Below are 12,974 nucleotides of genomic sequence, written 5' to 3' on the forward strand. Positions count from 1 at the left end.
ATATCCTTGAGTGAGGATATAAAAAATATATATGACATTTGAATTCTTTTTTCCTTTGCTGCTTAAACAGATGATTCACAAGCTGACAGCACGAGCTCTGATCAGAGATTATGAAGATGGCATTCTCCACGAAAATGAAACGAATCATGAGGTTTGCTCTTTTCATAGCAAAAACTATAACGTTTTGTTCATGGCTGGCTCTTTAGAAATTGACTTATCCATGGTCGTGGAGAGTGAGGCTAGCTGGATGGAGGTGCATACAGTATTGAGGGCATGTATTGTCAGGTCTCGGGTGCAGGGTGCTCTGTAACTTCCTGAGAACTCTGTGGTAATTGTACCCATCAGAGAAGCCAGAGGAGGGCTTCAAGGGTGTCTATCACCGGAGCTCTCGAGTGTGATGGTCGTATTCCCCTCTTCCTGATGAAAAGCCAGGTGCAATGAGGTTAGGAGCATTAGGGCTCAGTGCCATCCCCAAAAGAAAGTACCAGAATGCCACACATGGCCCAGATTCCCTTGCAAGCAATTACAGCTTGTGATAAGTGGCCTGTGCCTTCATTGCTCTCCTTTACTGCCCTTCCATTAGCAGCCTTGAGTTTTGTTTTGCTTATATCCCTCTTATCTCTGGGGTGACTGACCAGCTCTGCCACAGACAGTCCTGAGCAAGTCACTCCGCCAGTCCACACTGGAGAGTCTCATCTGGAAAATGGGAGACACAGACAGTCTATAAAAGATTTCAGAAGCTCAGCACACTCCAGAGTGAGAGTTCTTTGTAATGTACAAAGGGCTCTATAAATAGAATTATTCCTTCTATGACTTGGCGGCTCAGTGGAGTAGAGAACATTTAGTCACCAACTTGAGATATTTAGATAGGGTTATTGACTCAATATTTAGTTTGAAATTCTAGTTAGGGGATGATTTGCTTTTTATAGAAAAAGTCTTTTAGATTAATTAATATTCATTTAATGAAAAATAAAATAGGACATGTTTGCATTTATTTTATTCTATCCTAGATGAAGAAGCAAATCTTAAAATCTCTAATTATTCAACTCAGTAAAGAAAACTCTCTCATAACAGAGTTTACAAGCTTTGTGGCAATTGAGAAAAGGGTATGTATTGTTGTTAATTCATGGTTATTTTCTTTGTGTTTACATATTTATTAACAAAATTACTCTTAGTCTGTCACTGACGATATCCATGTCCTGAGCCTGTGACAAACAGGGAGAAGAGAGGTCAAGGGTCATCAAGCCAGGACCTCAGTGTGAGGGCACATGGTGACCTCTCTAAACGAGATACAGTGGGGCCTTGACTTACGAGTTTAATTTGTTCTGAGACCTAGCTTGTTAAGGAGCTCGTTAACTCAAATTACTCTATCAACTCAATGCAAAAAATCGGCCGAGAGACAGCTGGTATCTCAAAAAAACTCGTTAGTTGGGACACTCATAAGTCAAGGCCCCACTGTACATATTTTATTATTTTTAACTAGAGGTCTGATGCACGAAATTTGTGCAAGGGGCTTGGCCCTGACAGCATGGCAGCTTGCCTTGGCCCTCGCAGCCCTGGCTTTGTACAGAAGGAGGTCCAGAGGGTCGTTCGGCTGTCAGGTCTAACTAGCATGTTACACTTTTATTATTATAGATGATATAATTATTAATTAGTTACACATGTACTTTTAAGATTTACTACAATTTTGTTACCTTTTTGGCATTTCTCATCTTTTATTAATCCAAGACCTTCAAAAAATAGAAAAGGCCTAGGCTTCCCCTACCCTCTCTCTGAAAAGCCCGCTCTCCTCCATAAATATAAGGCACTTAGTGCAGCACCTGAGTCTAGGAAGGGTTTAGTAAGAGGAAAGCCACTCACCCTGGCCGGTTTGGCTCAGTGGATAGAGCATCAACCTGTGGACTGAACAGTCCCAGGTTCGATTCTGGTCAAGGGCACATACCTCTGTTACGGGCTCAATCAATGTTTCTCTTTCTGTGTCTCTCCCCCTCCCTTCCACTCTCTCTAAAAAAATAAAAAATAACAACAATGGAAAAATATCCTTGGGCAAGAATTACAAAAATAAATAAATAAATAAAAGAGGAAAGCCACTCAACTAAAAACGACTGTCTTCTCTGCCTCTTTCTCTCTCACTTGTGGCCCAGGACACAGGATCCAATCTGACAACCACACATATTCCAAACCAAATATTCACAGGACTTTAAGATGTATAACAATCATTTCATTTGATAATAGCTGTTTTGTTTTATCTAATTGTGATTCAATATAGGATGGTAATGAGTCACCTTTTCCTACTACTCCAAATATTTTGGAACTTATTGCCAAAGAAGATGTAGATTTTCTGCCGTACATGAGTTGGCAGGAAGAGCACCCAAATGCCAGCATATCACAGGTAAATATTAATTACCACATAGATTGGTATTATGTTTTCATATTTTTATGGTGGTGAGGGGAGCCCTTTGCTAAAATAGGAACTTTATTACTTGTATATGCAGAATATATATACAAACATTTGTACATTTATAAAAATGCTGCTAATAACTGAGGAAGTCACCATCCTATATAGTAAAAGGGTAATATGCAAATAGACCAAACAGCAGAACAACTGAACAACCAACCAAAGCATAATATGCTAATGATATGCTAAGGCTGCTCAACTGCTCACTATGACGTGCACTGACCACCAGGGGGCAGTCAACTGGTCAACCAGTCGCTATGACATGCACTGACCACCAAGGGGAAGACAGTTGACCAGTTGATCAGTCGCTATGATGTGCACTGACCACCAGGGGGCAGATGCTCTGACTGGTAGGTGGTTAGCTTGCTGCTGGGGTCTGGCCGATCAGGACTGAGTGAGATGGGCTGGACATGCCCTGGAGCCCTCCTGTGGTCCCTCCCCAGCCCGATTGTGTACTAGTGGAGTCCTTCAGCTTGGCCTGTGCCCTCTCACAATCTGGGACCCCTCAGGGGATGTCAGAGAGCCGGTTTCAGCCCAATTCCGCAGGCCCCACCCCTTGGGAGGGTGCCAGACACAGGGCTCATGGCTGGCGAGTGCTGCTGCGGCAGTGTGAGCCTCTCTTGATCAGGACTGATTGGGCACGAGCCCATAGCAGGCACAGTGAGGCCGGGATGAGCAGGAGCAGCAGGTAGGAGCTGCGGGCAGCGTTGGACTTCAGGTTTCGGCCCAATCCCTTCAGGCCACCCAGAGAGACCCCACCCATGCACGAATTCGTGCACCGGGCCTCTAGTATATAAATACAGCTATAAAGTACAAAAACGGGAACAAGTATGGTTCTGCTTCATTCACAGACAAATAAACTGTTCACCACCAATGTGCCTTAAAGTTTATAGTGCTTTATATGTGGCTTTTACAGCCAGAGATATAATAGAAATTGACAAATGTGACTTAACTAAAAATTGAAAGGCATATTCAAAAGCAAAGGAACAAGACAGTGCTTTCAGGTATCCAGGTTAGAGAAATAAAATTGACAAAAATCCTAAGACAGTGATAAACTGAGAAAAAATATTTTCACCAAAGACAGATTGATTTCCTTAATATATAAAGAACTATGAATTAAGAACAAGATCAGTCATTCCAGCGAAAAACAGGCAAAGGGTTTGATCATGAATAAGAAAATAATGTGGTTCTTAAACATAAGAGAAGATGCTCAGCCTCATTGTGGCTAAGAGAAATGAAAATTAAAACTGTAATGAGGTCTAGTCTTTTATCCGTTGGGTTGACAAGATAAAAAAAAAAGGGAGATTATTGAAAGTAGAAAACCTGCCACACAGGGTTGTTATGAAGGGTGCAAGAATTAATACACATAGGCCAGTAGAGCAGGCTCAGTAAACGTGAGCTGTCGTCATCATTAGAAAGGGTGTTAAAACAGGCACCCACCCACAAGCTGAGGGCACAGGAGATCAGTACAACCTCTGTGCAGTGTAGTACAATGTCTACACAGCCCTTAAAAAGAGTGAGGTGTTGCCCGGCTGGTGTGGCTCAGTGGTTGAGCATCGACCTATGAACTAGGAGGTCACAGTTCAATTCCTGGACAGGGAACATGCCTGGATTGCAGGCTCCATCCCCAGTACAGGGTGTGCAGGAGGCAGCTGATCAACGATTCTCTTTCAAAATTGATGTTTCTATCTCTCCCTCCCTTCCTCTCTCTGAAATCAATAAAAACATATTTTAAAAAATTAAACCAATACACATTAAAAAAGTGAGGTGTCCTCATGTGCTGTTATGGGAAAACAGTATGAATAACATGTTACTCCATATGGAAAAACAAAGAATGGACATTTTTTTGCTTATTTGTTCATGTCCTTATTTTAAATTTTTTGAACATTTACCCCCTCTGGGGAGAGACACTCGGAGCTGGTGACGGAACTCATCTCTAGAGAAGATCACGGGGTGACCAGGAAGTTTTGCAGGGACTTGATTGCTGCAATGCACCCTTTTGGATATTTTGAATCTTATACCATGGGCATGGATTGCCAACTCAAAAGATAAATAAACTTAAAAACAGCACACAAATTGTTGGGAGAGTGTAGTAAGGAAGGAGGTGTGTTTATGCTGATCACAATCTTAAGTTGAGCCAGACACAGCCTCACCCATAGGCACTGTATGTGTTGACAGCATCAGCATGAGGCTGCAATGGTCATTCTGGAACTTCCATATTCCATTTCAGGGAATGTAGCTCAGGGATTGTCAAAGAACAGGAAAGGGACCATGCTGAGGGACTTTGATCCTGTACTCTCTTTGTTACTCCCACAAGGAGCCATTTGAGTGCCATGTTTTGCAAAAATCGTGATGCACAACTCATAATCAACTGCATTTCTTGAACAAGACAGCCTATTGTCAAAATGGAACATTGAAAGTGTATATTTATTTTAAATATGGGTCAAACACACAAAAACAGTCTGGAGAGATAGATATATGCCAAATGGACATTGGATATGAGAGTATCTGTGATGTTTATTTCCTTCTTTGTGTCTACCTGTTTTCTCATAGTGCATGTTATTGTTTCTAAAATTTTTAAATTTATTTTCGAAATTGGTTCTAACTTTATTTGGGTTTTACTATAGTGTGATAATGAATTATTCCATACTAATTTTGCAAATGTTTTGGATTTTTTAAGACAATGAAAAAATTTTTCAACTACAATTGACATACAATATTATGTGTACAAATAGTGATTAGTCATTTATATAATTTACGAAGTGATCACCCCATAAGTCCAGTACCCAATTGACACCATACATAGTTATTACAATATTATTGACAGTATTCTCTATGCTAAATGCTTTGGATATTAATACTTCCAGATCCAAACCTTTAGGATGAAAATTTATGTTACAAATTAAATTGATAACTTGATAGTTTATTTTAGCTACAATAATTTTTTCTGAATGAACCATCAAATTTAGCAAAAATATTCAAGCCTTTGTGACTGTCCCTCATGGTTTATTTTACTTACCAAAATGTGACACGAAAAGAATTCCATTTGGAATGATTTCAAGTTAGATCAATAACAGGCAGTCAGAGAACAGGCCCTGGAATATTCCTGGCAAAGTAAAAGATAGAGGTTTTATAAAAATAACTTCTGATCTAAGTTTTAAAGTAAGTTTTTTTTAAAAAAATTCTTTGTTTAAAAGTATTACATACCTCTCCATATTCCACCATTGACCTCTCCCCAGCCACCCCTACCCCCCAGCACATGCCGTCACCCCCGCCCCCCCAGTGTCTGTGTCCATTGGTTATGCTTATATGCATGCATACAAGTCCTTTGGTTGATCTCTAACCCACTACCCTCCACTACCTTCCCTCTGAAGTTTGATGGTCTGTTCCATGGTTCTCTATCTCTGGATCTATTTTTGTTCATCAGTTTATGAGTGAGATCGCATGATATCACATAAAGTCAGTAATTTTTAAAATTCAATACTTCAACTGTTATTAGCAACAAATAGAGTATTACGAATAAAATTAGAGCCCTTCCAGTCCTATATTTCAGCATTCTCTCTCTTGAGGGCCTGCCTTGTCCCTTGTAGATGAAGGTGATTAAACATAATTAAAGATTGAGAACTCGAAGGGAGAGAGGAGCAAAGTGAATAATTTTGGTCAATCGAGAATCATGCTGGGAAGTATGACCTTATTTTTGTTAATTTAGTAAAATTGTTTCTCTCATAATCACATGGTTCAAATCCAGACAGTATAGAAGGGGAGAAAGTGAATCGTTCTAAACGTCCTCATTCGCTCAGTTCCCCTCCCCAGAGTACCCATGGTTACTGGATCCTTGTGAAATCTCTCCAGGATAGCACATACATATATGAGCTAAATGTGAATTTTCCCACATGTGTGTACTATATACAGTGTATATACTGTGCACATTGCTCTATACCTTGGAAATATATTGAAGAACAGCTTCCTTATTTTTATGGCTGAATAGCATTATATAATATGGATGTGCTAGAATTTATTTAGCCAAGTCCTTTGTCAATGGACTTTAAGTTTATTTCATGCCTGTAACAAACTGTGCTACAGGAATAACCTTTATGTGTGTTATTTCCCATGTGTTGTAGTGTATTTGTAGGAGATATTTCTAAAAGCAGACTTCAAAGGCCAGAGAATATGTGCATTTTAAATTTTAAATAGTGAGGAAAACTCTGCTACTGACCATGAAGGAAAACTCTGCTACTGACCATGAAGGAGTAAGGATGCAGTTAGGAAGTGGATGTATTCTCCCACCTTAAACAACATCTACACTAATAAAAGAGAAACATGGTAATTGGCGTACGACCGCTACCCTTCCCATTGGCTAATCAGCATATCCTTATGCAAATTAACTGTCAGCCAAGATGGCGGCCGGCTTTAGGCTTGGGGCGGTGAGGAGCCAGCCAGCGATCAGCTGCGGCGGGGAGCTGGGGGTGCCCCGGCCCAGGCCTAAAGCCTCGAGCAGAGGCTTTAGGCCTGGGCCGGGGAAGAGCCAGCCAGCGATCTTCCATGGCGGCGGTGGCGGCGGTGGCGGCGGTGGCGGCGGCGGCGAGCTGGGGGTGCCCTGGCCCAGGCCTAAAGCCTCGAGCAGAGGCTTTAGGCTTGGGCCGGGGAGGAGCCAGCCAGCAGCGATCTTCGGAGGCGGCGAGATGCCCAGGCCTAAAACCTCGGCCTGAGGCTTTAGGCCTGTGTCAGGGAGGAGCCAGCCAGGGATCGTTGATGGCTGCGGTGGCGGGGACCTGGGGGTGCCCCGGCCCAGGCCTAATGCCTGGGCCAGAGTCTTTAGGCCTGGGCCGGGGAGGAGCCAGCCAGTGATCCTTGATGGTGGTGGCGGCCCGAACCCGGGCGCAGCCAGCCAGCGATCCTTGATGGCCACGGTGGCTTGGAGCTGAGGGTGCCCTGGCCCAGGGCTAATGACTCGCCAGAGGCGTTAGGCCTGGGCAGGGGCCAAACCAGCAATTGGTGTGAACTACAGAGGAAACACCTTTTCTGACCTCTGATTGGTTAAGCTCTCTGTATGCCACTGGTAATATTCTTAGTAACTTGGGTAATAAGAGTCCAAAAAGTGATCTAGGTTTTTTTTTACCACACTCCTGGAGAAAAAAATGAAGGTCTGCTGCTGGAGGGTTAAGAAATGTCATATCCTGTCCTAGCCAGTTTGGCTCAGTGGATAATGCCTCGGCCTGCCCAACGCAGATTCTGGGTTCAATTCTGACCAAGGGCATGTACCTAGGTTGCACGTTCCTCCCTGGCTCCGGCCCAGGTCAGGGCTCATGCAGGAGGCAACCAATCAAAGTGTTCCTCTCACTTTGATGTTTTTCTCTCTGTCTTTCCCTTTCTTTTCCACATTCTCTAAAAATCAATGGAAACATATCCCCAGGTGAGGATAAAGAAAGAAAGAAATGTCATATCCTATGAAAGACACTTCTTGAAAATGCCTAAAGAAAGTTGTCATTTTTTCATGGTAAAGGGACTGGAGTCCGTGTTGATGAAAACACCTTGGTGGCTGCGGTGACTGGCAGTGGCTGCAGCAGCGGGGTGATGGGGCTGTTGCCTTCCCCTGATCAGCCCGGTCGCCTTCCACAAAGGGAGGCCAGACTGTGGCTTAGGCCCGCTCCCCAAGGGGAGCAGGGAGCAGGTAGTAGGACATCCCCTAGGGCTCCCAGTATGTGATAGGGGGCAAGCTGGGCTGAGGAAACCCCCTCCCCAGTGCACAAATTTTTGTGCACCGGGCCCCTAGTATAATATATTTGATTGGACAAAATATATGAACTGGTGGCTTTTGGATAGAGCAGAACAGTGATCCCTTAGAGAAGAAAACAAATGAATTGAGTCCTATATTGTTAGCTTACTACCTGGGAAGAGTCCCCAGCCAATAGCCCAAGGATGTTAGATCCCAAAACAGCCTGATAGTGCCTCTGAGTGAGGGGGACAGAGTAAGTGGGGATCAGGGAGACCAAAGTGGCTAAGGTTAAGAGGTAAAGCACTGGCATAGAATGGGCTCCAGGGACCTGTGGAGGGTTCCTTTCTAGTCCTTGGCTGAGGCCTGATTAGGGTATGTGGGAAGTAAAAATCGAGGCTAGAGAAAGAACCATAAGAAAGGAGAAGCTGGTAGAGCAATCATTATGAAGCTCACACAGGGTCAGAAATGGCTTGCATTCCCACAGCCTATGTGGAAAGATTTCCATACAGAGCTCCCAGAAGGCTATTGACCTAGTCAAAGTACTTTACCAAAGGATCTAGACTAAAGCTATTCTCATCCCACCTTTAGACTCAAAAGAATAAAATTATTTCCAAATAACTGAACTATGTACCGTAACCAAGCCTAAAACAATGTAAAGGGATTTTAAAACTTTTTCAGTACCTCAACAGTGTGAAATTCACATGTCTATTGTCCATTTAAAAATTACCACGCAGTCGGAGAAGTGAAAAGATGACCTATAATGAGGAGCAAAATCCTATATAATAGCCCTGACTGGTTTGGCTCAATGGATAGAGCGTTGGCCTGCGGACTCAAGGGTCCCAGGTTCGATTCCGGTCAAGGGCATGTACCTTGGTTGCAGGCACATACCTAGTAGGGAGTGTGCAGGAGGCAGCTGATCGATGTTTCTCTCTCATCGATATTTCTAACTCTCTATCCCTCTCCCTTCCTCTCTGTAAGAAATCAATAAAATATATATTTTAAAAATCCTATATAATAAAGAGGTAATATGCAAATTGACCATCACACCCTCACACAAGATTGCCGCACCCATGTGGTCACAAGATGGCCACCACAAGATAGCCGACAGGGGAGGGCAGTTGTGGGCTATCAGGCCAGCAGGGGAGGGCAGTTAGGGACGGCCAGGACAGCAGGGGAGGGCAGTTGGGGGATACTGGGCCTGCAGGGGAGCAGTTAGGCATTGATCAGGCTGGCAGGGGAATGGTTAGGGGTGATCAGGCTGGCAGGGGAGTGGTTAGGGGTGATCAGGCTGTCAGGGGAGTGGTTAGAGGTGATCAGGCTGGCAGGCAGAAGCAGTTAGGGGCAATCAGCCAGGCAGGCAGGCGAGCAGTTGGGAGCCAGCAGTCCCAGATTGTGAGAGGGATGTCCGACCTCTGGGCCTAAACCAGCAGTTGAACATTCCCCCAGGGGTCCCAGATTGGAGAGGGTTCAGGCTGGGCTGTGGGACACCACCCCCCAGTGCACAAATTTTGTGCACCGGGCCTCTAGTCAATCAATAAAAACAAAACCAGAAATTAAGGTATAATAAAGGTAGTAAACAAAGATATTAAATTAGCTATTATAAACATATTATTTTTAAATTTTTAATTAATTTTTAAATTTATTGGGGTGACATTAGATAATAAGATGAGATAGGTTTCAAGTGTACACTTCTATTATACAAGTTGTGTACATTCACTATGTGCCCACCACCCAAAGTCAAATAATCTTCTGTCACTATATATTAGGGCTTCTTCACTCCCAATCCCTTCACCCCTTTCTCTGACAATCATCACACTGCTGTTTGTTTCCACAAGTATCAGTTTTGTATCCCACATGTGAGTAAAATCATATGGTTCTTAGTTTTTTCTGACTGACTAATGTCACTGAGCATAATATTCTCAAGGTCCATCCATGTTGTTGCAAATGGCAGTATTTCATTCTCTCTTATGGCTAAGTAATATATGTACCACATCTTCTTTACCCAGTCCTTTATTGAAGGACACTTTGGTTGTCTCCATGTCTTGGCACCATGAATAATGCTGCAATGAACATAAAGGTGCATATATCTTTGCAAATACATGTTTTCAAGTTTTTTGGGTATATACCCAGGAGAGAGATTGCTGGGTCATATTGTAATTTTGTTCTTAATTTTTTTGAGGAATTGCCACACTGTTTTCCATAGTGGCTGTACCAGTCTACATTCCCACCAGCAGTCTACATTCTGTACCACCTCTCCAACACTTGCTATTACTTTTCTTGTTGATAATAGCCATTCTAAAGGGTGTGAAATGGTATCTCATTGTAGTTTTGATTTGCATTTCCCTAATTGCTAGTGAGGTTGAACATCTTTTCATATGTCTGTTGGCCATCTGCATGTCTTCTTGGGAGAGGTGTCCATTCAGGTCCTCTGCCCATCTTTTAATTGGATTCTTTAATGTTGAATTTTATGAGTTCTTTACATATTCTGGATATTAAACCTTTATTGGAGCTTTTGTTTGCAAATACCATCTTCCATTCTGTCAGCTGCCTCTTTGTTTTGTTGTCGGTTTCTTTTGCTGTGCAGAAGCTTTTTAGTTTCATATAGTACCATTCATTTATTTTTACCTTTACTTTCTTTGCTTTGGGGTCAAGTTCATAAAATGTTCTTTACGACCATGGTCCATAAGTTTAGTACCTATGTTTTTTTCTATGTAATTTATTGTTTCAGATCTTATATTTAGGTCTTTGATAGATTTTGAATTAATTTTTTTACATGGGGACAAACTGTAATCTAGTTTCATTATTTTGCATGTGGCTTTCCCAGCACCATTTATTAAAGAGGCTTTCTTTACTCCATTATATGTTTCTGTCTCCTTTGTCAAAAATTACCTGCTCATATACATGTGGTTTTATATCTGGGCTCTCAGTTCTGTTTCATTGACCTGTGTGCCTGTTTTTCTGCCAGTATCATGCTGTTTTTAATTATCATAGCTCTGCAGTATAATTTGAAGTTAGGTAGTGTGATACCTCTGGCTTCGTTGCTTTGGCTATTCAAGGTCTTTTGTGTTCGATACAAATCTGATGAGTTTTTGTTCTATTCCTTTAAAGAATGACACTGGGATTTTTATGGGGATTGCATTAAATCTGTATCTTGCTTTGGGTAATATGGCCATTTCAACTATGTTGATTCTTTCAATCCATGAACACAGAATATCTTTCCATTTTATTGTGTCTTTTTTATCTCTTTTAATAATGCTTTGTAGTTTTCAGTATATAGGTCTTTCACATCCTTTGTTTATTCCTGGATATTTTATTCTTTTGGTTGCAATTGCAAAAGGTATTGTTTTTTTCATTTCTTTTTCTGATGTTTTGTTGTTAGTATACAGGAAGGCATTGGATTTTTGTACATTGATTTTGTATCCTGCAACTTTACTGTATTTGTCTATTTCTAATAGTTTTTTTTGGTGGAGTCTTTAGGATATTCTATATACAGAATCATGTCATCTGCAAAAAGTGACACTTTTACTTCTTCCTTCCTGATTTGGATGCATTTTATTTCTTTCTCTTGCTTATTACTCTGCCTAAGACTTCCAGAACTATGTTGACTAAGAGTGGTGAGAGTGAGTACCCTTGTCTTGTTCCTGATTTTAGAGGAAAAACTTATAGTTTTTCGCCATTGAGTATAATATTGGCTGAGGGTTTGTAATACATGGCCTTCATTATGTTGAAGTACTTTCCTTTATTCCTATTTTATTGTTTTAATAATAACTGAATGTTGTATTTATCAAATGTTTTTTCCCCATCTATTGATAAGATCAGAGGAATTTTATCTGTTGTTTTGTTAATGTGGTGTATTACATTGATTGATTTGTGTATGCTGAACCATCCTTATGACCCTGGAACGAATGCCACTTGATCCTGAAGTATCATTTTTTTTAAATGTATTGTTGAATTTGATTTGGTAGTATTTTCTTTAGGATTTTTGCATATGTATTCATCAGAAACATTGGTCTGTAGTTTGTGTGTGTGTGTGTGTGTGTGTGTGTGTGTGTGTGTGTGTGTTACCTTTGCCAGGTTTTGAATCATTCCTTTCAGATTCCAAAGCAGCGATTCTCAACCTGTGAGTCGCGACCCCTTTGAGGGTCAAACGACCCTTTCACAGGGGTCACCTAAGACATCGGAAAACATATATATAATTACATATTGTTTTGTGATTAATCACTATGCTTTAATTATGTTCAATTTGTAACAATGAAATTGGGGGTCACCACAACATGAGGAACTGTATTAAAGGGTTGCTGCATTAGGAAGGTTGAGAACCACTGTTCCAAAGGAAGCTTTTCAAACATTAAAAAACACACACACACACACACACACAAAAAAAAAAAAAAAAAAAAAAAAACCCAGTTAGCTATTTATGGAATCGAACCAAATCCTTTCAGTGCACAGGACAAAGCCCAACCAATTGAGCCACACCAGCCAGGCAAAATGGATAGCTGTTTACTAGTAAATGTGCTGTGGTTTTATGTAGAGCAAACAGTTTATATGTAAATTTTAAAATTCACTTTTGGTGGTTTTGTTTTGTATCATTTTTGTTTTTTGTCATGCTTAGAAATACCTTTCCTGTTCAGAGATTATGCTTTTTTAAAAATTTCCCCTTAATTATATCTTTAAATCATTTTATGGTTTCATGTTTGAATTTTTCACACAATTGGAATCTATTCTGGTATAAGATAGGAAGTCTGTAACCAACATTATTCTTTTTCAGGTAGCTGCCTACTTTTTCTAACACTATCTATT

General features: G+C 41.2%; 1 protein-coding gene across 2 annotated transcripts in view; it reads left to right on the forward strand.

Annotated features, from left to right (window-relative positions):
• PARP4 (poly(ADP-ribose) polymerase family member 4) overlaps positions 1–12,974 on the forward strand; it is a 125,666-nt gene that overhangs the window by 85,493 nt on the left and 27,199 nt on the right. For both annotated transcript variants that reach the window (XM_070409358.1, XM_070409357.1), the window contains exons 28-30: positions 71–151; positions 1,011–1,106; positions 2,270–2,392. In XM_070409358.1, coding sequence (XP_070265459.1) covers positions 71–151; positions 1,011–1,106; positions 2,270–2,392 — 300 coding nt within the window. The remainder of the gene's footprint in view (positions 1–70; positions 152–1,010; positions 1,107–2,269; positions 2,393–12,974) is intronic.

This window comes from Myotis yumanensis, unplaced genomic scaffold, assembly GCF_028538775.1.
Source record: "Myotis yumanensis isolate MYYU_CA2020_CCGP unplaced genomic scaffold, mMyoYum1.0.hap1 SCAF_3, whole genome shotgun sequence".
NCBI lineage: Eukaryota > Metazoa > Chordata > Mammalia > Chiroptera > Vespertilionidae > Myotis > Myotis yumanensis.